We start from the raw sequence: 26,603 nt of genomic DNA, 5'->3' as shown, positions 1-26,603 counted from the left end.
TATGTCACCACAAGGTTGTGGCTTACCAGGAAAGAGTCTAACCAGCATCTATTTCAGGCAAGAGCTTCATGGTGGCTGCCACCCTTCCTTCTTCCTCCCAGAATTCAGTTCTCTTTTCCACGCCTATCTAGGCTCTTCCCTATCAAAAGGCCAAGGCAGTTTCTTTATTAACCAATGAATGCAACACAAATACAGAAGGACCTCCTACACCAAAAGTGATGGAGAGAAAGAAATAATCAGTTCTTTCTAAGTGAAACAGCAATATTAAAAGCCTAAAGGTTTTTTTTTTTTCTGAAAAGGGCAGCCAACTCTGAGTACATGAACACTTTTAGTTCAGTAAGATGAACTGGGGTACACAGAATCCCATGGTAGCCAAATGGAAAGCCATGTGGTAAAAGTAAGGGGGGAATTCACGGCATTCTCTGCTCTTCTACAAGTCAGCATGTTCAATCCTAACTGCCTTAGTAGGAGTGAAAGGTGTTTCCTCCCACAAGTTTTGAATCCATGGTGCTTTGTTCTATGCTGAAATCTGTTAATACTCTTAGGCTGGATTGTACTTCGGAAAATTCTAGTAAAAATACTAAAAATTTTACAAAGTACTTCCATTGACAGAACATCTGCAAGTTTAATGAGGGAACCCACGAAGATAAAGGCATTAATTAATAAATTCCTCCACACAGACAGCAGTTCCACTGGCCAAGTATCACCCATCTGTGGAGGCTTAAGGACTTAGTCATTGGTTAGCTAGTGTAGTAAGCAGTTCACACAGCAGATTATTTATTAAAAGTCCTCATAAAAACAAGTTATTCTATGGAGCACATTTTAAAACAACTTAGGGAGAGTAAATAAAAGCCAGCACAAGGTAAAGCAAAATATTCTAGAGTACTGTTCATGGCAAAATATTAGGTGCTTATAAAACATGTTTCCCACTTGACTCCCCAAAGTCATTATCTAATGATTAGACCAATATCTTAACTTTCTTGTGTACTTTCTGTATGTGTTCCAATGATTGGATTACTAATTCTTTTTTTTATTTTATTTTATTTTTTTCTTTTTTTTCAAAGTTTATTAAATTATAAAAGTTTCCATTTCTGCCCCTCCCCCCAACACCCTCCCATTCCCCCCACTCCATCTCCTCCTCCTTCTCCATCCCTAAGAGCAGTCAGGGTTTCCTGCCCTGTGGGAAGTTCAAGTTCCTCCCCCCTCCCTCCAGGTCCAGGAAGGTGAGTATCCAAACAGACTGGATCCCAAAAATCCAGTATATGCAGAGGAAACAAGACCCAGTGTCATTGTCAATGGCTTTTCAGAAAGACTCCGGGCCAGCCACATTCAGAGAATCTGGCCACATTCAGAGAATCTGGTTGGATCATGTGCTTGTTCAGTCCCAGTTCAACTGGCCTTGGTGAGCTCTCATTAGATCAGTCCCCTTGTATTAGTGGGTGATCGCACCCCTCGCGGTCCTGATTTCTTTTTTCATGTTCTTCCTTCTTCTGCTCCTCATTTGGACCTTGGGGGGGGGTTCAGTCCGGTGCTCCATTGTGGGTCTCCCTCTGTATCGTCATCCATCGTCGGATGAAGGTTCCCTCTGGTCTTGCCTTCTTTGCTCACATTCTCTTTCCTTCTGCTTCTCGTTTGGACCTAGGGAGTTAAGTCCTGTGTTCCAATGTGGGTCTCTGTCTCTATCTCCATCCATCGCCAGATGAAGGTTCTGACACTCTTGTCTATTCCCAATCTCCAGGAGGATAAGTACATGATTTTCTTCAGGTTCACCTTCTTATTTAGCTTCTCTAGGATCACGAATAATAGGCTCAAAGACATTTAATTATGGCTAGAATCCACTTATGAGTGAATACATACCATATTCCTCTTTTTGGGTCTGGCTTACCTCACTCAGTAAAGCGTTTTCTATTTCCATCCATTTGCATGCAAAATTCAAGATGTCATTGTTTTTTACCGCTGAGTAAAACTCTAATGTGTATATGTTCCACACCTTCTTTAACCATTCTTCTATTGAGGGGCACCTAGGTTGTTTCCAAGTTCTGACTATTACAAATAGTGCAGCTATGAACATAGTTGAACAAATGCTTTTGTGGTATGATAGGGCATCTCTTGGGTATATTCCCAAGAGTGGAATTGCTGGGTCTTGAGGGAGGTTGACTCCAGTATCCTGAGAAACCCCCACACTGATTTCCACAGTGGCTGCACAAGTTTGCATTCCCACCAACAATGGATGAGAGTTCCCCTCTCTCCACATCCTCTCCAGCATAGTCTATCATTGGTGTTTTTGAGTTTAGCTATTCTGACAGGTGTAAGATGATATCTCAAAGTTGTTTTGATTTGCATTTCCCTGATCGCTAAGGATGTTGAGCATGACCTTAAGTGTCTTTTGGCCATTCGAAGTTCTTCTGTTGAGAATTCTCTGTTCAGATCAGCACCCCATTTTTTAATTGGGTTAATTAGAGTTTTAGTGTATCCTCAATCTTTTCAACACTTTTATCATAAAGGGATGTTGGATTGTGTCAAATGCTTTTTCAGCATCTAATGAAATGATCATATGGTTTTTTTTCTTTCAGTTTATTTATATGATGGATTACATTGATAGTTTTGTGTATGTTGAACCAGTCCTACATCTCTGGAATGAAGCCTACTTGATCATAATGGATAATTTTTCTAATGTGTTCCTGGATTCGGTTTGCCAGGATTTTGTTGAGAATTTTTGCATCAATGTTCATGAGTAAGATTGGCCTGTAATTCTCTTTCTTGGTTGTGTCTTTATGTGGTTTTGGTATCAGGGTAACTGTAGCTTCGTAAAAAGAGTTTGGCAATGACTCTTCTGTTTCTATATTGTGAAATACCTTAAGGAGTATAGATATCAGCTCTTCTTGGAAGTTCTGGTAGAATTCTGCATTGAAACCATCTGGTCCTGGGCTTTTTTTGGTCAGGAGGTTTTTGATAACAGCTTCTAATTATTCGCGACTAACAGATCTATTTAGATTGTTCACCTGGTCTTGATTTATCTTTGGTAAATGGTATTTATCTAAAAACCAATCCATTTCTTGTACATTTTCCAACTTTGTGGCATTTAGGCTTTTGTAGTAAGAACTAATAATTCTCTGAATTTCCTCTGTGTCTGTTGTTATGTCCCCCTTTTCATTTCTGATCTTATTAATTTGAGTGTTCTCTCTCTGCCGTTTGATTAGTTTGGCTAGAGGTTTGTCAGTCTTGTTGATTTTCTCCAAGAACCAACTTTTTGTTTCGTTGATTTTTTGGATTGTTTTCTGTGTTTCTATTTTGTTGATTTCAGCCCTCAGTTTGATTATTTCTAGTCTTCTACTCCTCCTGGGAGAGTCTGCTTCTTTTTTTTCTAGAGCTTTCAGGTGTGCTGTTAAGTCTCCAATATGTGCTTTCTCTGTTTTCTTTAATTGGGCACTTTGTGCTATGAACTTTCCTCTTAGCACTGCTTTCATTGTGTCCCATAGGTTTGAGTATGTTGTGTCTTTATTTTCATTAAATTCGAGGAAGAGTTTAATTTCTTTATTTCTTCCTTGATCCAGGGATGATTCAGTAGTTGACTGTTCAACTTCCACGCGTTTGTAGGCTTTCTGGTGTTCGAATTGTTATTGAATTCTAAGTTTATTCCGTGGTGATCCGACAAGACACAGGTGGTTACTAAAATTTTTTTGTATCTGTGGAAGTTTGCTTTGTTACTGAGTATGTGGTCAATTTTCGAGAAGGTTCCATGAGCTGCGGAGAAGAAGGTATATTCTTTCCTATTTGGGTGTAATGTTCTATAGATATCTGTTAAGTCCATTTGATTCATTACCTCTAGTAATTCTCTTATTTCTCTGTTGAGTTTCTGTTTGATTGACCTGTCCTTTGGTGAGAGAGGTGTGTTGAAGTCTCCTACTATTAGTGTGTGTGGTTTGATGACTGCCTTGAGTTCTAAAAGTTTTTCTTTTATATAAGTGGGTGCTTTTATATTAGGGGCATAGATATTCAGGATTGAGACTTCCTCCTGATGAATTGTTCCTGTTATGAGTATGAAATGTCCATCTCCATCTATTCTGATTGATTTTAGTTTAAAGTCAATTTTGTTAGATATTAGAATGGCCACACCTGCTTGTTTCTTAGGTCCGTTTGCTTGGAAAACCTTTTCCCAACCCTTTACTCTGAGTCAATGTCTATCTTTGTGGTTGAGGTGTGTTTCTTGTAAAGAGCAGAATGTTGGATCCTGTTTTCGTATCCAATCTCTTAGTCTGTGCCTTTTTATAGGTGAGTTGAGTCCATTAATATTAAGTGATATTAATGACCAGTAGTTGTTGATAATGGTTATTATTTGTGTGTGTGTGTGTGTGTGTGTGTGTGTGTGTGTGTGTGTAGTAGAGTTTGTGTGTTTCTCTTCTTTGAGTTGTGGTTGTGAAGGGTCACTAGATGTCTGAGTTATTGTAGGCAGTGCTGGCAATGTTCGATTCCTTGGGTTGCGATTTTCCTTCTATTGCTTTCTGTAAGGCTGTATTTGTGGCTACAAATTCCTTAAATTTATTTTTATCCTGGAATATTTTGTTTTCTCTGTTGATAGTGAACGATAGCTTGACTGGGTATAGTAGTCTGGGTTTGCATCCATGGTCTCTTAGTTTCTGCAGTACCTCTATCCAGGATTTTCTGACTTTCATGGTTTCCATAGAGAAGTCTGGTGTAAGCCTGATAGGTTTACCTTTATAAGTCACTTGACCTTTTTCCTTTGCAGCTCTTAATATTCTTTCTTTAATCTGTATGTTTTGTGTTTTGATTATTATATGGCGAGGGGATTTTTTTTGTGATCCAGTCTATTCTGTGTTCTGTATGCTTTTTGAACCTTCATCGGAATATCGTTCTTTAGATTGGGAAAGTTTTCTTCTATAATTTTGTTGAATATATTTTCTGGGCCTTTGATCTGCAGTTCTCCTTCTTCAATCCCTATTATTCTTAGATTTGGTTTTTTTTTTATTGTGTCCCAGATTTCTTGAATGTTTTGTGAAGAGAATTTGTTGGATTTGCCGTTTTCTTTGACCAGAGCGTTTATTTTCTCTATGGTATCTTCAGAATCTGAGATTCGTTCTTCTATCTCTTGTATTCTATTGGTTATGCTTGATTCTATAGTCTCCGTTCGTTTACCTAGGTTTTCCATATCCAGCCGGTTCTCGGTTTGTGTTTTCTTCATTGCTTCCATTTCAATTTTCAATTCTTGAACTGTTTCTTTTACCTGTTTGATTGTTTCTTCTTGGTTTCTCAGGGTATCATTCACGGATTTACTTATTTCTTCAAACTTTTTGTTATACTTCTCATCCAATTCTTTAAGGGAGAATTCATATCCTGTTTTAGGGACTCTATTGCTTTCATAATGGCACTTTTTTCCACTTCTTCTGGATTAAGGTGTTCAAGTCCTTCTATTGTAGGGTCGTTGGGATCTGTTGTTTTCATACTGTTTTTCAGATTATTGGGTGAGGTTTTGCCTTGGAGTCTGCCCATCTCTTCCTTCAAATGCTCTCTGGTACCGGGTCAGGTTCCCTGGATGGAAGCCCTCCCGATGGCCCTCTGCTGGGTGGAAGCTGGGATGGCAGGCGGGAGAGCTTAGCAGGGTGGAGCCAGCACTGCAGGGTGACCTGGGAGTCTTTGGGGTCGGGAAAAGTCTGAGCTCCTCCTCGCCGGGCCCCTGCCACCGTGGGCCAGGAGCAAACTCACCCCTTTGATGGCCCTCTGGGTGGAAGCTGGGATGGCAGGCGGGAGAGCTTCTGGATTACTAATTCTTGAAGATTAGGAAATATCATAGATTTCCAATCTTTTCCACAATCATTAGTGTTAAGCTTAGTCTTTTCTACTAAATAAACTTTGTTCTTTGACAATTTCATACATATTTATAGTGAATTGTGGTCCTCTCAACCTCTTTTATTTCCTCTCCCCCCTGACAGTCCCTTTTATTTACTAAAAAATACTTACACTTATCACTTTTGTTTTGTTTCATAACCCACAAAGGTTAGGGCCATTTGTGTGACCCAGTGTTTAGAATTAACCATCAGAGCTTGATGGACTCATAAGTAGGTACAAAACTTGATTCTGTTTCCCTACCTTTCACAGAGAATCATTTGTTGGCAACAGATCAACAGCTGTAAGTGGCAGGGCCTTGTGAGTTTCTTCTCCATCCACAGCTAGTGTTAGGAGGGCCCAATTTGTACCAGTATCAGTAGGAACAGCTGGATGACTTCATGATGGCCAGTCATTCTCCTATCTTCTGGGTCTTACATTCTTTCTTCTCCCTTTTCTACCATGTTTATTGATCCTTCAGGGGTGTTATAAATGTCTTGTTTAGGGCTGGGCACTTAATCATCTTGTATTCTCAACATCTTTTACGGCTATGGGTTTCTGCATTCACCTCCATTCACTGCAAGAAGCTTCACTGATTAAGGCTGAGAATATCTTTTGTCTGTGTGAATAAGCATAGGAATTTAGAATGTAATTTGATGCTATGCCAATTTAGCTGAAGAGCAATATTAGATTCCTCCCTCGCCAATAAACAAACAGTGGTTAAAAATTATGCAACTTTTGCACAGTATTTTTACTGATGAGTGGAGAGTCAATAAAGGACTGTGGCTACAAATAAATGGCTATGTGCTAATTAACAAACCACTCTTCTTGAAGCAGTCTGTTTTTAAGAAACATTTCCAAAAAATTATGTTTAAATTTCACTGGGAAAAGTTATTCCTAATATGTTTTTCTGATTCATGTAGGATCTACAACACATTTTTTTTTCATTTCTGATACTCTGTTTGAGCATTATTTTAACACTGGTTTCATCAAAGTTGTATCAATTTTCTTAGTTGTTTAATAACTAACATTGGGATGTGTTAATAATTTATGAGGATGCTTTTTTATTAATTACTAATCTTTTCATTTGCAGAGTATTTCTTTTCTAATACCAGGTCTCAAAGGCAAAGTAGAGGAATTAAACAACACAAGCAAAAAATATGAAAACATCCTTAGTTTCCTATGAATATGCAGAACGTTGGTGTACCATGAGCAAAGCAAATGTTTGAATTAAGGCATAGATATGGGAGAGGAATCCAGATCAATGGTATAGAGCATATCTTCACCAAGATCATATATGAAAACTTCCTCCAACTATGAAAAGATATAAACATACAGAACATCAATTACACAAGATCAGGAAAGAAACTCCCCAATGGCAAACCATAGTTGAAACACTAAATACACAGAAAATCAACAAAAAGAGCACCAGACTGCACTTAAGAATTGATGTTGTTTATTGATAACTAATGATTTTTAATGGAAGCCACATGGTCTGTTTGTGTTCCACATTTTAATTGTTTAGTCTGTCTATATGTTGTTACTTTCGCTGAATGGCAGATGGCTATTTGCAAAATTGTTTATAGGTTGAATGTAAGCCAGAATGGAGTATTTGATGAGATCTAATTCTATCCATTCTCATCTATATACAGTCATAATGACATACCTCTCTTATGAACTCTCCAGGGAATCAGACCTAATATATATATATATATATATATATATATATATATATATATATAATGTTCTGGCAATGTCTAAACAAAGCTCATTTGCTGGTATTGTGACACCACCAAACACTACTTCCTGTAAGATATTTAGGAAGTGACTGAAGCAGATGATACATTCGTTTGGCAAACTGTCATTGTGAACAGGTTGTGCTTTAGGCCTTGTACTTGTTTCTGGGTAATGAAAACTAGTGACTTTTGGGTAATGTAATCCAATGTGACAGTGTGACAGACTGGTGCCAAAGTTTATTTTTAGGTGTTATACTTAGTCACAGTCTAGGCATCTCACACGTGTTCTTATCTATTCCAATCTTTTCCAATACTAAAGGCAGAATCAGCTGCAGTGAATTTAGACTAGACACTGCCCTGGGTTTCTGGAAGAGCACATCTCTTGGCCATAGACATTTATAAAATAATTTATGGCAACAATTCCTTTTTTAGTTTTTTTCTCATTTTAAATTTTATTTAAATAAAATATTTTCATGTATTTTACATACTGACTGCAGCTTCCCCTCCCTCCTTCCCTCCGAGGTACCCCCTCGCTTCCCATGTACTCCCTCCCCTCTCACTCCTTCTCTGTCTCCAATATTCTCAGGTGATTTTATAGCAATGAGCTAAGGTTGGGAAGAATCTATCCAATATATTTTCTTACATTCTGAAAAGAAATGCAAAAGAAGAGAGAATAACAAAAAAATCGAGAAAAAGAAAACCCCAAGAATAATCCACTTAATACTGTTGCTCTGTAATAGAGTTTGAAGTCAGGGATGGTAATGCCTCCAGAAGTTCACTTATTGTATAAGATTGTTTTGACTATCCTGGGTTTTTTGTTTTTCCATATAAACTTGATTATTGTTCTCTCAAGGTCTGTGAAGAAGTTTGATGGGATTTTGATGGGAATTGCATTGAATCTATAGATTGCTTTTGGTAGAATTGCCATTTTTACTATGTTGATTCTCCCAATCCAAGAGCAGGGGAGGTCTTTCCATTTTCTGGTATCCTCCTCAATTTCTTTCTTCAAGGACTTAAAGTTCTTGTCAAATGGGTCTTTCACTTCCTTGGTTAGAGTTACCCCAAGATATTTTATGCTATTTGTAGCTATCATGGAAGGTGATGTTTCTCGGAGTTCCCTCTCTGCTTCTTTATCCTTTGTGTATAGGAGGGCAACCGATTTTTTTGGAGTTGATCTTGAATCCTGCCACATTACTAAAGGTGTTTATCAACTGTAGGAGTTCTTTGGTAGAGTTTTTGGGGTCGCTTATGTACACTGTCATATCGTCAGCAAATAACGAAAGTTTAACTTCATCCTTTCCAATTCGAATCCCCTTGATCCCCTTATGTTGTCTTATTGCTATTGCTAGAACTTCAAGCACTATATTGAAGAGGTGGTTTCTCAGGAAACTGGGAGTCAACCTCCCTCAGGACCCAGAAATTCCACTCTTGGGAATATACCCAAGAGATGCCCTAACATACTACAAAAGCATTTGTTCAACTATGTTCACAGCAGCACTATTTGTAATAGTCAGAACCTGGAAACAACCTAGGTGCCCCTCAATAGAAGAATGGTTAAAGAAGGTGTGGAACATATACACATTAGAGTTTTACTCAGCGGTAAAAAACAATGACATCTTGAATTTTGCATGCAAATGGATGGAAATAGAAAACGCTTTACTGAGTGAGGTAAACCAGACCCAAAAAGAGGAATATGGTATGTATTCACTCATATGTGGATTCTAATCATAATTAAAGGTCTTTGAGCCTATTATTCGTGATCCTAGAGAAGCTAAATAAGAAGGTGAACCTGATGAAGATCATGTAGCTATACGCCTGGAGATTGGAAATAGACAAGAGTCCCAGATAACCTCGGGTGCATGGGGGGGGTGGGAGGGTTGTTGGAAGGGGAGAGGGTTAGAGAGAAGGGAGTAGGGGAGGAATGGGGAAAGCTCGGTGAACTGGGATGGGGGGAGGGAGGAAGGATGGATATGGGATCAGGGAAGAATATATTTCAACTAAGGGAGTCATTTTAGGGTTTACAGGAGACTTGATTATAAATGGGATCTCAGGTCCAAGGAGAGATCCCCAGATTGTTCTCTGGACAGAAGAGAGGGTGCCTGAAACGGCCTAGGCCCATAACCATACTGATGAATATTGTGCTTATCACCATAGAACCTTCATCTGGCGATGGATGGAGATAGAGACAGAGACCCACATCGGAACACTGGACTTAACTCCCTAGGTCCAAACGAGAAGCAGAAGGAAAGAGAACGTGAGCAAAGAAGGCAAGACCAGAGGGAACCTTCATCCGACGATGGATGACGATACAGATGGAGACCCACATTGGAGCACCGGACTGAGCCCCCCAAGGTCCAAATGAGGAGCAGAAGGAGGAAGAAAATGAAAAAGGAAATAAGGACTGCGAGGGTTGCGATCACCCACTGATACAAGGGGACGGATCTAATGAGAGTTTACCAAGGCCAGTTGACTGGGACTGAACGAGGACGTGATTCAACCAGATTCTCTGAATGTGGCCAGATTCTTTGAATGTGGCTGGCCCGGAGTCTTTCTGAAAAGCCATTGACAATGACAACTGGGACTTGTTTCCTCTGCATATCCTGGATTTTGCGGATCCAGTCTGTCTGAATACTCACCTTCCTGGACGTGGAGGGAGGGGGGAGGAACTTGAACTTCCCACAGGGCAGGAAACCCTGACTGCTCTTAGGGATGGAGAGGGAGGAGGAGAGGGAGTGGGAGGGTGGTGGGAGGAGGGGCGGAAATGGAAACTTTTATAATTTAATAAAGTTACTTAAAAAAAAAGAATAATCCATTTAAACTCACAGCCATTACGGAAAATATAAAACATCATTCCTCATGAAAGAGATGGGTTAATATGCAAGCTTAAAAGGGTACTAGTACATCATCACCACCACCATCCTTGCTCAGGCTAGAACCATAAACCAAAGAACAGTCTATCCATACATACAATATGGAACTAACTTTTTTGTGCTAAGCCTCTATTCATGCCTATATATAAATACTAAAGCAGAAAATACAGAACATATAGACCAGAAATTAACATAAAATGAATATTAACCTGGGGGATATAGCTCAATGATACAGCACCTGGTATAGTACATTTAAGGTCCTAAATTTAATTCCCTAGACCTCCTCCAAATGATTATTAATTAAAAGACAATTATCTCAGCCAGCGAAAGTGCTATAAAACTTTGCTTTTCATTTGATAATATTCCACCTTTTAATGTAGATAATTTTATTTGCAAGTTGTTTGACTAGAATTTAGAGCACACTTTTCCCCATTAAATCAATGCTATAAACATGAGTAAGTTCCCATTTCTGTCCCTCTAGGACACTTAACTAACACAAGTATTAAATACCATGTAGTCAGGGCCAGGAAATAAGTGCTTTACACTTGGAATTGCACCACCTGCATCAGTGTGATGGAGCTCTTGGGTCTAAGAACTGAAACCACCTGCGTCACCATGATTTATTTGTTTGCTAGAGGAAAACTTTGCCTGGGAAAGATAAGGCTGGAAAGCAATAAATAACCTCATTGTTTGTTTCAGGAAATTCCAATCTATTAACTTATCTTAGAGAAGCAATCGTCTTACCTTGGTAAAGTGCTCACTTATCAAGCAAGCTTACTTATCAAGACTTTTTTCAAGTCCCTTGCAGTGCAGTATCTATTTATCTTGGACAATGATGTCCAGACCTTTACAAAGCCTGGTGTCTTCTTCACAATGGAGTATAGACACTCAGATACCACAAATATCCTCCCGATATTCCCCTTCAACTACACTAACAAGACTGTCAAGCCTGCCACTTCTGTTGCTGCAATGCTGTATGGAGTTGAGGAACACATATTAGTACAATTTTCATGACATCTGTTTTCACCTGTTTGATGTTGTGATAGATGTGCCTGAGATTGGGTTACTCATAGACAATACACATTCATTCTTCTATAGTTGTGGAAGCTGGACAGTCCATTACGATGCTGGATGCTGGTATGGGTCTCTTCAGTGTGTCTTCCGGGGTGAGAACCCAAAGACAAAGACTGAGCACACCCCATAAGCTCATTTCTAACAGTGGAGCTTTCGGGACCAAAAGCTTTCCAAAGGCTCCAATTGCCTTCATGGGGTTGAAGTTTCTAACACAGCTTTTTGAGAGGACAAATAATAAAAATCCTATCAACCACATTATGAGGAAAGAATTAATAGAGGAGAACACTAAGGTACAGTGAAGCATTGAACTATTTATACAATTTAAATCATTTTGACTTACATGATTGAACTCATGTGATTCTAAATTATGGTGCTTCTGGTTAAGCACTCCTAACTGGAAAAGTCTAAAACTGAAATGATCCAAAATTCAAAATATTTTCATTCATACAGAGAAATGTCATACTGGTCATACATAGAAAATTCCATCTCAAATAAGTATATTATGCACAAAATTATTAAAAATTGAAAAAAATTATTCTCAAGCTGTATAAAAAGGTCTATGAATCACAAATGAGTTTTAAGTTTATACTTGGATCCTATCCAAAAGATATTGCAGATGTATACACCAATAATCCAAAAATCTGAGAGAAGAGAACATGGAACATGTCAGGTTTCAATTGGTAATATTTTTGAGTCCCTTTCAAAGTCTTGTCTATTCACTTGAAAATAATTCAAAGAGTCTATCACTGTAACATGATAGACATTCACTAAGTATTTGCAAAGTGAGCATGAAATGAGACCACATTTAATATAAATGAGCCTGGAGTTCTTCAGGCTTTTGTTTTAGATCATCCAGGAGGTGACCATGAGAATGGTGCTCAGAGCAATGCACCGTGTTCTTCAGTGAACTGTAAACTCACTCTAAAGGGACAGTTTCTATGCAGTGGGCATCTCCATCACTGCAATGTGGACTTGTGGATGTAAGGCTGCGGTATCAGGGATGTTATCTCAATATGATGCGATCGCGTATACTGTCTCATGTTTCTCCATGCCCATGCTGACAGATGCAAGTTCTGCTAAGATCTTCACATGTAGGTGAGTTACTGCACACTTCGAATGCTAAGGAAATAGTTGTGCTTCGTGTTTTTATGCAAACAGTGCTTTCCCCACAGGAGGTCTTTGTATTATAGTGAGAAATGAATGTTAAATGAATATTCGGTTGCCAAAGAAGGTTGTTAAATTTTTATAGAAGTAAAATTACAAAAGGAAAGAGAAAAGGCTAGCTGGATTTTCTATTCCTTCTGAGATAGTTATATATTGCAAACAATGTGAGGCAATAAAAAGACAGTAGTTGTACAAAAAGGTACTTTAGAACAATGAAATAAGCTGTTAAATTAAAACCAGGAGTATTCTCACCCAGTCAATTTGAGTATGGAAAATGAATTCACTGTATGCACATATGCATTTCTCTTTATTAGTTATTTTTATTTTGGGGAATATAATTAAAGCATCTCTCTATTTCCTTTCTTTTCTCCAAACCTTATATACTCGCTCCATTCTCTTTCAAATCCATGGCTTCTTTTTGTTGTTAATTGTTATTGCAGGCATGCATACACACACACACACACACACACACACACACACACATTCCTAAATATAACCTATTCAACCTATATGTTACTTGCATGTATGTTTTCAGGGATGACCACATGGCACAACCACCCCTCTAGAGGGAAGGTTGAAGGAGGAAGTTTGTACTAGTTAATTAGGCTCACAGCTGCCAGGAGCTCATCGATCATATTAGCACTAATATGGAGACAGTCAAAGAAGGTGTGGTGCACTAAAAATCATGTCCCTAACCACTATTAAGAAAACAAAACCAAGCAAGCAAATAAACAAAAGCCAGTGGGATGCTTCAAAGGGTGCAGGCACTCACTGTTGACTAATGGCTCGAGTTTGATTCTTGGAATTCACATGGGAGAGGGCAGAACTGACTCTCACAAGTTGTCCTGTGACCTCCACACTTTGCTGTGGCAGACATGCCTTACCAACTCCCATCCCCTGAATCCAAGTACATAAAAAAGATGTAATAAAAACAAAAATCTCAAACCTGTAAACAATAACCTGGACTTACTCAAGGTTAAATTGAATTGATATAAAGGCTTCCTTAACAAATCAAAGATATGTGAATGAGAACACGTACAAATGTTATTATAGAAAGATTCCTAGGTTCTAGAAATATAATTAATTAAATAAATGAAATATGATAAACCACAAACTCTCTGGGATTTTCTTTACAATTCTTTATCAGGAGACTTTTAGTGGAGGTTTGTGTATTTTTACATTCATAAAGGTGAAGTAAAATGGATAAAATACTAATAATCCTTAAAGTATGTGACGGGCACAGGGATTCCTCAGTTGACCTGACTCCACACATCTGAATTCTCATCAAAAAGTAGTGTAAAGCAGCTCACTAGGAAGGTACTAGCTGTGTACAGTTCCTGATCATTCGAATCAGCTGCAAATGCCACATGAAACCCCAAAGAAACAGAACCCTTCTCATCTGGGGAAAAGCTCAAGCATTTACAAAAGCAGTTACTTTTCTTCTCTAGAGCCTGCAAGGCCTCTCCAGCTGAGCATCGAGGAAGCCTTACCCCAGCTTCCAGCTTTAGTGTGCATGAGAAACTTTGCATTTTGCTAAAGAAAGGGAAACTTATTCTCAGGCTGTGCAAAAATGCATATGAATCACAAGTGAGTTTTAAGTTTATACTTGGGTCCTATCCAAAAGATATTGCAGATGTATACACCAACAATCCAAAAATCTGAGAGAAGAGAACATGGAACATGTCAGGTCCCAAGTGTTCAGAATATGAGGCACTCACTTATACTCTGAACTCACAGAAATAAATTCTGCTTGGCAGGGAGGCATCTCCCATTCAGTCTGGCTTCACTCAAGGTGGCTTTTTATAGAGCACAACTTAATTCCCCTAAGCATCACCCTATCACTTCATTTTAGTAGGATAAATAGCCTCAAGAATCCTTAAAGAGAATACTTACTCATAAGCTGCATATTTTCATATGGAAATAGAATATCACCAAATGTACTTTATGTTAAAACAGTGTAAAATATGCTCTATATTAGGCACATTTTATAACCAACTTGCTCATGAGTCTTTTTAAATGTACATCTCTCCATTATGGCAAAGTGGAAACTATTCCAAAATGCTCTGAAAAATATATGTAACACTCAGCATTTGACAACACCTGCATGTGGACTTACCATTCCCTCTTAAGAAAAGAAAGATCAAAATATGATGTGGTAAATGCCTAGGGTTCCAAATACTAAAAACAGGAATTAAAGTCAGATTACCATCTGCTATTGACATACTGGGAATGTTGATCAGAATATTTTCATAAGTTCTTATTTTATTAATGTATGCTTTGAGAATGAAAAAATTGACTATGATCTTATGTTTTTAGTCATTATTTTATTACTTAAAATATAGCAATTATTAAAAATGTTTATATAACAAGATATAAATGTTTAGAAAAGGAATCTTCAAGGTAAGTCCCCAAAGAGCTGACGAGCAACCTGCTTCAGCTGCAATCACCGCTGCTTCTTCAGAGCAATGACAGCATAGCATCTGGGGGACTGCACAGGGTCGAACAACTTCACAAGGGCAGACCATGCTACATCTTCCTGAAAATTGATAAACAATTCACATATACAATCATTCTTGAGCAAATAAAAGAAAAATGAGTCTGACTACGTAGATGAATTGGACCACAAATTGCAGTAGAAAATATTAGTAAAAATCAAAGGCTATCATTTTTTACTGAATGAAAATTAACATTTACAATTTCATTTTCAAGAAGCTATGTTGAAAAAATATACACCTTTAGCTACTGACTGCCAAAGGATTCCTGGTTCCAATATAGAAAAGCTGGGCAAGGCCAATGACAAATATTGTTTTAAACAAACAATTTTATGACAAAACATTATTCACCTTGTAGAAAGAGGGCAAAAATGATATATAAATAAAATTACATTGTAAATTTTATTATAGTATTAAAGTAAAAGTAATATGCATACACATGTGCAATCTATAATCATGTGTGATATTATTATAAAACGTACCCTGTCTGAAAGGTGGGATTATTGCTTTTAATTTTCTCTTTTATATGATATATCATTTGTTTGTTTGTTTGTTTGTTTTTCTTGAGACAGGCTTTCTTTGTGTAACAGTCCTGGCTGTCCTAGAACTTGCTCTGTAGTCCAGACTAGCTTTGAACTCACATAGATCTGCCTGCCTCCTGAGTGCATGTTTAACAAATATGACTACTTTCTTAAGACATTCCAATACTTAAAATGAATAATCATATGCTTGGATCATTTCTTTTGGACCTATTTATTTTGCTGCATGCTATCTTACTGAACTGTTTACCTAGGCCAATGAAATTTTTTTGTGTGTGATGGGAAATGAGTACCCATTCACATAGGTAGTGTATCACCGCCCAATTTGAGCATCAAGGCTTTGAAGGGATTTGGAATTAAATGGTGGCTAAGGAAAGTATCATTTAAATACTTAAAAATTGCCTTAATCTATAAAACCATTAATTAAAATAAAGACATTTATTAAAGCTCATTTGTTTAAGGACTTTGTTGAAAAGAAAAAGCACTAGCTGACTAAAGATGTTACAATAAGGGAATTATAGTGGACAATGAGTTGATTCTATGAAGGGGATTAAGCAGTTCAAAACAATTTATTGACCACAGCTCAGCAGACCACATAATACAGACAAAACAATAAGATTGTGGGAGAGATGAAATACTCTTCACTGAGTAGAAAGACATTTCTATATTATAGAATATGCATATTCAAAGCACATTCAAACATTAGGTCTTACAAAGTGAAATGTGTACACAGTCTCTTTTATGACTGGCCATAATTAATTTTGGCTTTAAAAATCATATATGATCACCTTTATTCACTGTCTATAAATACTATCACACAATTAAAAAAACAACAAGCTTATTACAGCAAATTTTGAAGATATCTGCTGTACATATGTTTATATATTAATCAGGAAATAGAATGGATGTTAAAAGCAATGGAGTATGAGAGACATTATCTTACTAATTTGTGTGAAATAGCTTTATCCTAGCTATAAGATTTTATTTTATTTCACCTAATAGAGATATTTGTTATGCACTGAAAAATAACATAATACCTGTTCCTTCAGGTAACAAAGTCGATCAAGAAGAATCAGTGTTTCTATGCAAGGAGCCAGAACAACTTTCAACTGTAAGAAGACAAGAAGTAGTGGCAATTTAACAGTTTATTTGCTTTAATGGTTATGCTCGAGAAACTGTATCTACAAAACTTCACATGTCAGATACCCAATACCTACAGTTCATCTTCAGAAAATGAATACTACAGATCAAAAGCTTTTCTTCACTAGAAACAGGGAAAGAAAGCCCTCTAAGAGACACGAGGTGGAATCCAGGAAGCAATCATGTGATGGAAAGCTCTTAAAAGAGTCCTAAGAATGCAATTCATTACATGGAAAGCTTGTGAAATAAGTGCTCTGGAGATCAGCATGTGTTCAAAGGCTGTGAAGCCCTGCTCTGCGCATTTATGATGCACTTTAAGGGAAATCTACCATGTGCTCTTTTTATGACATTACTAACACCTAATATAGTTCAGAAATAGGAAATCATCCCAAATAGTTTTCCTACAAACACACACACACACGTACGCATGTACACACACACACACACACGCATATACATACTCTCTTTCTTACACAACAACAGATTGATTGGCCCATAATAATAATTAATAAGATACTATTGTATATATGTACATGACTTACCATATTAAATGCCTCCAACTCATTCATTCTAGGCCTATATTTCTCATAGTAGTCCATTATAGTTTCTTCTGAGATCTTTGAAATAAAAGCAGTGACAATAGATTTATCAATGGTTACAGTTAAATAATGTAAAAATTTCCTATAACATAACCTATGTGAAACAAATACTCTATCGATTTATGGTATATCTAACATGTGAACTGTCTTTAAGCAAGTGAATATAACAAAATCTGGCATTCAAATCTACTGAAAGGATGCTACTCACCATTTCATAAATAACACTGTCTTGAGTCTTCCAAATTCAAAATATAGTGGTAAAATATTTCACTTATTGCTATGTTTCCAGAACAATTTCACCATCTGAGGGTGTAACTTGTCTTTTTTTTATTGTCCTTCTATATCAAACATACTTGTGATGCATATTAACTGACTAGCCTTGGTTGAAATAAAGCAATAATCTTATTTTTAATAAGAGAATAAACATGGTTTTCTCTTCTTTTCTCTCCAGAACATTTCAAGTAAGCAAATATAGAAAGAAAGAAAACCCACATCCTTCTTTGGCCAATGGTAAGTGGCATTTTAAATCTTAAATTAGGTGTATCATAAAGTACAATAACTGTGATGAGTGACATAGAATGGGGCCAAAGACATGCCCCGGGTCACAGGTCTCCAACAGAGTAGCAGAACAGAGGTCTCCAACCTTATGTCTCCTGAACAGCAAGATCAACAACAACAACAAGAACACCAACATCACAGCCACTAATTCTCAATTGGCATCAAGAGAAAGCAACATGGAGAATAAATACAGAGCCACACAGAAAACTCATGCTTGTAGAAAGCAACATGATAGAGACCATGAATGCACAATGTCCTTCAACTGCGGAAATACGCTATGGTTCTGATTCGGACACACGCTTCTGAGACGAGGCCCTCTGCTGCCTCTGACCGCCATTATACCCTTCCGTACTTTTCAAGTTTAGAAGATTGGTGCAAAAGAGGAATTTGAAAAAATACATTTAGACATGTATGAGAAAATATGACATCTTTTTCATGTTGCTAACTCTTTATTCCCTTTCAGTTGCTTTGACATGTTGTCTTTGTTATTTTTCCACTGCTATCAGGAGATATCAGAACCAAGGCAACTCATACAAGAAAGGGTTTATTGGAGGCTGACAGTTTCAGAGGTTGAGCCCATGCCTATCACAGTGGGGACATGGCGACAGGAAGGCAGGCATGCAGACGTGCTCTGGAGCGGTAGCTGAGACTCACTGTGAAACATGGAAGAGCTTCCATGGAAACATGGAAGAGCCAGAGTTAACTGGGAGGGGCATGGTATTTGAAACGTCAAAGTCCATCCCCGCATGACACACCTCCTCCAACAGGGTCACCTCCTAGAATCCCAGCACTCAGGAGGCCCTTGAAGGGGGACCAGGGTACACTGTCTTGCCTGGTTCTAACATGTGTTTGACAGCAGTTTCTTCGGGTGACTCTGATTGAAATAGGACTTCACAAACTTATCCACCTCATAAAAACCAATTTTCTCTGCATTCATTTCTTGATTATGCAATTTCATCATATGCATGATTTATATTGTTATTCTGATAATATAACTGACATTAAAAAGCTGAAAAATGCAAACACTGACACATTACTCAGCTGCTGAATACAGACTTGTATATGGCCTACAAAGTGACTCCTGAGTGTGAGAACTAAATATAGTACGAGGACATTATTTAGTGGAGAAAAAAAAAGGGAACTAGTGGCTGTTGTATTAGAAAATTATTTTTAAGGTAAATTGTGGTGTTCTTGTCCTCGTGGCCATAGAACATTGAATGTACACTTAATGGCAGATCGAAACACTGAAAATAATTGTATTGTTTCCTGGTTTCCAATACCCACATTCTAGGAACAGTCCCTACTATGAGTTGAGATGTCTGTGAGAATTACAGATTTTGGTCAAAGAAATGGTCAATGCCAAAGAGAGAGTAGAATGGAACAAAATGATCATCTCTAGCACTTTATTCAATCTCCTTCCCTCCTTGTAATTTACTGAATTATTCTGGCTCTTAACAGGGTTTATATATCAGATAGTGTAGGTGTTACTGCCCTGTGGATTTTGAGCGCCTGACCATACTCACCTTGTCTGGAAGAATTTCAAGAGTGAAGATGTGGAGAGCAGCATCTGTTAACGGTTCACTAAACATAACGTTGAATTTCTTTGGCCTTTATTTCAAACCTTAATATTTAGTCTGCTTTAGAAATACATTTATCTGTTGGCAAGAATGAATTTCCTCTTTATTCCTTTGCAGCCTGTTTGCTCACTAACTGCCAGCTTTGGAAACATGCCCAACAAACATTCTTCATGGGAACAAAGCCTGTTAATATGTAAGTATGAAAAACATGGGCTTTGGAGTTAGCTGTTTTAAATTAGAATACTTCTTCCCCCAATGACCCAGGTTTTGATTTAGAAATCCACTTAACTCCAACTTATATACAATTGTTTTTGCTTCATCTTTTATTTTGTCATATTTGGTTGTTATCTTTTAGAAATCTGTTCTTTCATGAGAGACAAAAAGGGAGTGGACACGGAGGAGAGTCAAGGTGGGAAAGAACTGGGGGGAGTGGGGGAACTATAACCAGGATATATTGTATGAGAAAGGGGTCAACAAATTTACAAACATACCAAATGAAAGTGAAAAACGAAGACCAGAGAGAGGTGCTAAGTGAGAATTTAGGAAAAGTAAAACTAGAAAGGCTTCCAGAGCCTTGCATAGAAATTGGTGACCAAGTCTGTGGCCTTGAAAGTTTTGCGTTGTTCTATCCACCTGTGCCTGCATCTAGAACAATAGAATTCATGTACCCAGACCTCCACTGCCTCTATTAGGTATTTAAAATAAAATACATCAAAGCCTCCAAAATAAATAAAGTTCACCTCACGGACATCTCATCCTTCACCTATACAATGAAAAGCAGACCAATTATTTTATAATCATCAATATTTACTTTAATATTTGCATGAGCAGAAGTTTATGAATGCTTTCTTGTGCTCTTTTTTAAAAATATTTTGATTGATCTTCATTCTATATACACGCATGTTGGCCCGAGAATATATGTATGTGCACTGTGTGTGTGCAGATGTTCAGAGGCCACAAGTGGGTGACAGATCCCACGGAACTGAAGCCACCCTATGTACATACTGAGAACCAAATGCTGGCCCTCCACAGAGCAGCAAGTGCTCCTAAGCACCGAGTCACCTCTAGAGTCCTTATTTTGATTTTTTAAAATAATTATGTTTTAGTAGGGTTTTGATAATAGTATAGACAATTTCTACAGAGCACTTTATCTTTGGAAAAAAATGAAGACAATTTACTCCGATCATGCTTTCCCCTGCTCCTCAACTCCTCCCAGGTTCTCCCCATTCCTATCTCGCCATCTAACACAATGATATACTGTTTTAGTTAATGAACTAACGTTGACCCATTATTAATTAAAGCCCATACTACACTCAGATTTCCTTCGCTTTTACATAATGTATTTTTTCAGTTTGAAAAGCAAACACAGGATGTCACATAACATTTGGCTGTGTTAGCTTTGACACTTTCTCAGACTTGTTTTTAATGACCTTAACAGTTTTGAGAAATACTGATCATCTATTTTCCAGAATGTTCTTCTAATATGTTTTAGATTTTTTTCTCAAAAATAAGCCAAGGGTTATGGCTTGTGAGAGGAGGAATACAGGAACACAGCACTGCTTACATGTCCCCACCTCAGGGTCTGCAGTGCTCACATCACCTGTCACTGTTGATGTTGAACTTGACTGTCTGGTGGAGACAGTATCTACCAGGTTTCCTCACTGGAGAGTTCTTCTTTTGTCCCGTTTTGTTTCTAAATCCTACTGGTCACACTTAATTAGTTGACAGTTACATTGCCAGTCACTGAGTATAGAATATTGTGGGTTTTAGTGACAACGCCTCCCCCCATAGACTCAGATGTTTGAATACTTGGTAATTAATCGATGGAACTATTTGGAAGGTTTAGTAGATGCAGTCTTGCTGGAGGAAGTATATCACTGGGACTGGCTTTGAGATTTCAAAGTCTCACACTACTCTCTGTTTGCTCTCTGTATTTCCTGCTTGAGGTTCAAGAAATGAGCGTTCAACTGTTCCTGTCACCATGACTGCTGCAGCCACAGTTTCCTGCCATGAAGAATCTGGAACCACAAGCCAAATGAAGAGTTCCTTTTATACTTTGCCATGGCATTTCATCACAGTAATAGCAAAGTAACTAATATAAAAGTCTACATAAAATAGTTTTTAAGGGAGATTTACATCTCTTTTAATCTATTCACTTTTTTTATTACGATCTATAAAAACCTACAGAGCACCTACCAACGGTAGGCTATAATGCAGTTTGGTTATTGGTTCTTTTTACTTCACACCTGCTCAGATGACTTGACTTTTCTCATCACTAGATGTGAGACTAAAAGCTGCTAAGATACCACTGGTCAACACAGAGGAACTAAAGTAATAGGAAAACTACTCAGTTAATGCAATTATAACAGGAGAATTTTCAAATGCAGGGAAAGATAGGGATGAATAACTACAAGAACAATTTAGAACCCCTAATAGATATGGCCAGAAAAGAACCTGTCTGAGACATACCATTTAGAGCTAGGAAAAAAAGAAACAAAGCAACCAGAGAAAATCTCATTACTAACTATGTCAAACACACCAGAAGAACATTATACCTCTTAACAGAAAGCTTAAAAACTAAGTGAGGCGACTCAGTGGGTAAAGGTGCTGCAGGTGACCTAAGTTTAATCCCTGGAACTCACATAAATGTGGAAGGAAAGACCCGACTTTACAGAGCAGTCTCTGATCTCCACATGTGCACCAAGAATTGCACCCTCCCACTATGTACACACACACAATAATAATAAATAAAACATAAACAAGCTTAACAAGCAGAAACATATGCAATGATTTATTTCAGGTCATGAAAGCAAATAACTGTCAAAATAGATTATATTTTATCTAACAAATATTGCTTAAAATTGATGGAAAATATTTTCCAAGATAAGCACAAATGAAAGCAATCCACCAGCACTAAACAGGCATTACAGAAGATACTTAAATAAATCCCACACACAAGGGAGGAAGAAAGTCACAACACAAGAACACATGGAAGAATACATCTCATGAGGAACATATTAAGAAATGAGAATTATGGGGCTGGAGATGGCTCAGTGGTTAAGCACAGTTGCTGTTCTTGCAAAGAAACATATTTCAGCTCCCAGCACCTATGCTGGGCACCTCAACTGACTGTAACTTAGATCCAGGGCAGTCAACATTTTTTTTTTCTGGTTTCCATAGGCAACTGTGTGCAAATGCATGTGCGCGCGCACACACACATACACACACACATGCACATCATTTTATTTAATGAGAGCTAGAATACAATTAAACATTTCCAATTCAGTAATCATTACACCTCTAAGATAAAGAAGGGAGTAAGAAAGCAAAACAAAACACCAAAGTAGTATCAGAACCAACTAGAAATGTAGTAACAGGAGTCAGCAAATATCTTAATAACCTTGATAGATGTTAATGGTCTCAATACTCCAATTAAAGAATGTAGACTAGCTGACTGGATCAAACAGAAGATTCAGTTATTTGTTCTAAAAGACACAACTTACGGTAAGGACACATTCACAATTCACATAGGAAACCAAAGGATGCAGTAGTGTGTATCAAGAGAAAGACAGTAGAAAAGAGCCATGATATCTCTCAAAGAAAACAAAAGTCAAACACAGTCTAAAGAGATAAAGAAGCTCACTACATTTTTCTAAAGAGTGCAGCTCATCAAGAAATAACAATTAAATACATTTTCACCAATTGTTGGAGAACTTACTTTGATGAAAACAACTATGGGGCATAAACAACAGCCAGGCTTACATACAACATGAGTAAGTGGCCTCAATACCCCAATCTCAGCAACAGAAAATCATTTATATGGGAGTTCAGCAAAGAAAATTCAGACTTAAAATGTCATAGATCAAATGGACACTGCAGGCATCTAAGAGATCTTGTTACCAAGAGCTACGGAATATACCATCCACTTAGAAGTCCATGGAACTTTCACTAAAACAAACTAAAATTATGGCCTTACATCAAGTCAGGAAAATACAAAAGAATCAAATTAATTTGCATATGTTATCAGATAATATTGAGTAAAAAATGGAAGTAAGTAATAAGAGAAACTCCAGAAATTCTACAAACACATGGAAATACAATATACTCCTAAATGACAAGGGTGGGATTCACTGAAGAAATCAGGGAGGAAATTGAAATCTTCTTAGAATTTAATGAAAATGAAAAAAAACCACACAGACATAAAAAACTCTTAATAAAATACTTGCAAACTCAATTCAACAATACATTATGAAAATTATAGACTATAATCAAGTTTGTTTCATTTGAGGGAAGCAAGCATGATTCAACATATACCAATCAATAGGTGAGATATATCACACAGACTAAAGAAGTGAGTAGCAGGAGGAATATACTTCAAGTAATAAAGGGTATAGATGGCAGTGTCTGAAAATAGTAAGGTTCTAAAAACAGTGTCGGAAAGTAAAAACAGAACTACCGTATGATCCAGCTATACCACCCTTGGGAATATAAGCAATTATACTAAAGAGAAATATGTTCTACTGGGATGACTGGGGCACAATGAAATAGAAATAATAATCAAGTTATAGAACAAGTTTAAGCGTTCAGCAATACATAAATAGATAAATAGATAAAAATGCAGCATGCATATACAATGAAATTTTATTCAGGTATAAAGTAGAATGAATTATGTCATTCTTGGGAAAATGAACAGAACTGGTCATCATAAATGAAATAAGGCAGACTATTCATATGACAAATAGTGCATAATTTCCTCAAATGTTAAACTTAGTTAAGTTTAACATACATATACACATATGTATGACATACATATACACATAGAAGTACAGGTGCCACACATGTACACACATAGCACAGATGAGACATGAAAATTAACGGGAGCTATTTTAGAAGAGAAAGGAGTCTAAACAGTAGGACATACAGAGAAGGTAGTGACAGGGAGTGAAAACCATAATGAATAAAAAATGCTGTCAGTAAAACCAGCACGTTCAACAAATATATTCTAATAAAATTTTAAAAAGCATTCTTTGTGTAAATTATCAAAAGAAAGAGAAAAAAACTTAAAAACATTAAATGTGGTCATTCTGGAGGTAAAGTTAATTTCTTAAATCTTGCTAACCAAGCATGGTGAGATAAAGCATTGGCAAAGAGGCTCAGTGGCCACAGTATTCTTAAGATGATTGAGAAACTCACCAGTGTATTCCCCAAAACATTATTGACACTATCTTTTTATGAAGAAACAGAGAGAACGGAACTTATATACATATTACTTTTAGAAATCATGAAGTTGTGTATGCAACTAATCTTTGTGAACATGAATTTTAAAGGAAGTGAAATAGATATTTTGATCTTTTTTTTAAAAAAGTAAGGTAAAATAGCTGGGTGGTGATCACGCATGCCTTTAATCCCAGCCCTCAGGAGGCAGAGGTAGGTGAATCTCTGTGAGTCTGAGGCCAGCCTGGTGTACAAGAGCTAGTTCCAGGATAGGTCCCAAAGCTACAGAGAAACCCTGTCTGGAAAAAACTAGAAAAAAAAACAACAGGTAAATTATGAGGGAGTGTTCATCCTCCCTATCCTCATTTGGAATTGAATTATTGATATTTGAGATTTCACATTCCTTCTGGGCAAATATCCAAATGAAATGAAATCACTGTTCACTTCAGTATTATATACTGAAGAGTCAAGATATGTTAGCAACCTATTGTTTCACTGACAGACAAATGGTTAAAAAAACTGTGGTATTTGTGTATAAATATATATGTATATGTATGACTATATATGTATACACACACACAAAGAGAGAGGGGGGCTACTATTCAGCTGCCAAAAAGAAGAAAATCCTGTTATTTGCCACAAGGTACTTGACTGTGCACCATAGTTCATTGTTTTCTAAGGTACATATGCAGGCTTAACTTTCCTGGAGAAAGGTAAACATGTTTTTAAAATAATCTATACTTTATGAAAGGGGCCAATGAACATTACTTCAAGGTAATTACTACTAACTAAAATGAATGATCAAAGAAGGGATCACTGTGAACAAGAAAGTCTTCAAACATAAAAACAATATACTACAGCCATTGCATAGTGCCTTTGCTTTCCCATATTCATTGATGGAAATAACAGTTTACAACACAGATACATAATGGGACTGTTAGGTGACCACTGATGAAATCATAAAGAGAGAAAAAAAAAACCACTCAAAATCAGAGGTTCTTAATAGGGGTCAATTTTGGCACCTGCCAGTTTTAATCATTGTGCTGCTGCTGACATCTAGTGGACAGAGTCCAGAGATGCTGCTGAAAAGGCATAGACCAGCTTCCTACTACAAATTAAGGTCCTAATGGCAATGATGCTGAGTCTGAAAACGGCTCACGAAGCAAAGTTCACTGTTGACTTTCACAACTGACTACAGACTTACAGAGAAACCCTTCACGTTGTGGGAGCCCACTGTGAATCAAGCGTCTGCAGCCTTGGTTTCTTCTGCAAAGAGGTGGCTGGGGATTTTTGGTCTCCTTTCATGTTTACTGTAATTTCCTGTGACTAGAACTTAAGCAGAGTTTAGATTTTCTGTAGTTCATGTGCCTAAACTCTGAAGTGTACATCAATTTTCCACCCATTCAATTCCACATAAATATCATTAACAAACAATTGAGAATTTAACCAAACCTCTTTTAAGTCTTTTGGCATATACTTAAAAATTAAAATTTTACATTAAAATTAAAATTACATCTAGAATTTCATGTGAGAATTTCTTTTTGATAGTTATATACAAATATCTGTTGTGCTGTGGTGAAAACTTTAATTTTAATATTTCTATTTCATGGTGTGTAGGTAAAATAAGACATTTGTATAATATCAGAATTATAACTGGTTTCATCACTTTCCCTGCTTCCAAATACTTTGACCTAAAAGACACTATTTTAAATCTCTTACTTAAAATCAAGACAATACCCCACCCCCAAACCATTCTTGTCAATTTGCTTCTTTATCTTAGTACACCATTATTTTATACC

General features: G+C 37.1%; 1 protein-coding gene across 1 annotated transcript in view; it reads right to left on the bottom strand.

Annotated features, from left to right (window-relative positions):
* Nucleotides 1-14,927: 14,927 nt before the first annotated feature.
* The window catches only part of Mettl25 (methyltransferase like 25), an 87,221-nt gene continuing 75,545 nt past the window's right edge, over nt 14,928-26,603 (bottom strand). Inside the window, exons 10-12 of the mRNA XM_048418152.3 lie at nt 17,399-17,473; nt 16,754-16,825; nt 14,928-15,221 (exon numbers count right to left, since the gene is read on the bottom strand). Of these exons, the coding sequence (XP_048274109.2) occupies nt 15,129-15,221; nt 16,754-16,825; nt 17,399-17,473 (240 nt within the window). The 3' untranslated portion in view covers nt 14,928-15,128. The remainder of the gene's footprint in view (nt 15,222-16,753; nt 16,826-17,398; nt 17,474-26,603) is intronic.

This window comes from Myodes glareolus, chromosome 26 (genome assembly GCF_982192425.1).
Source record: "Myodes glareolus chromosome 26, mMyoGla1.1, whole genome shotgun sequence".
Classification (NCBI taxonomy): Eukaryota; Metazoa; Chordata; class Mammalia; order Rodentia; family Cricetidae; genus Myodes; species Myodes glareolus.
Note: the sequence above shows the minus strand (reverse complement) of the source record. Positions and strands in the feature narration are given on the sequence as shown.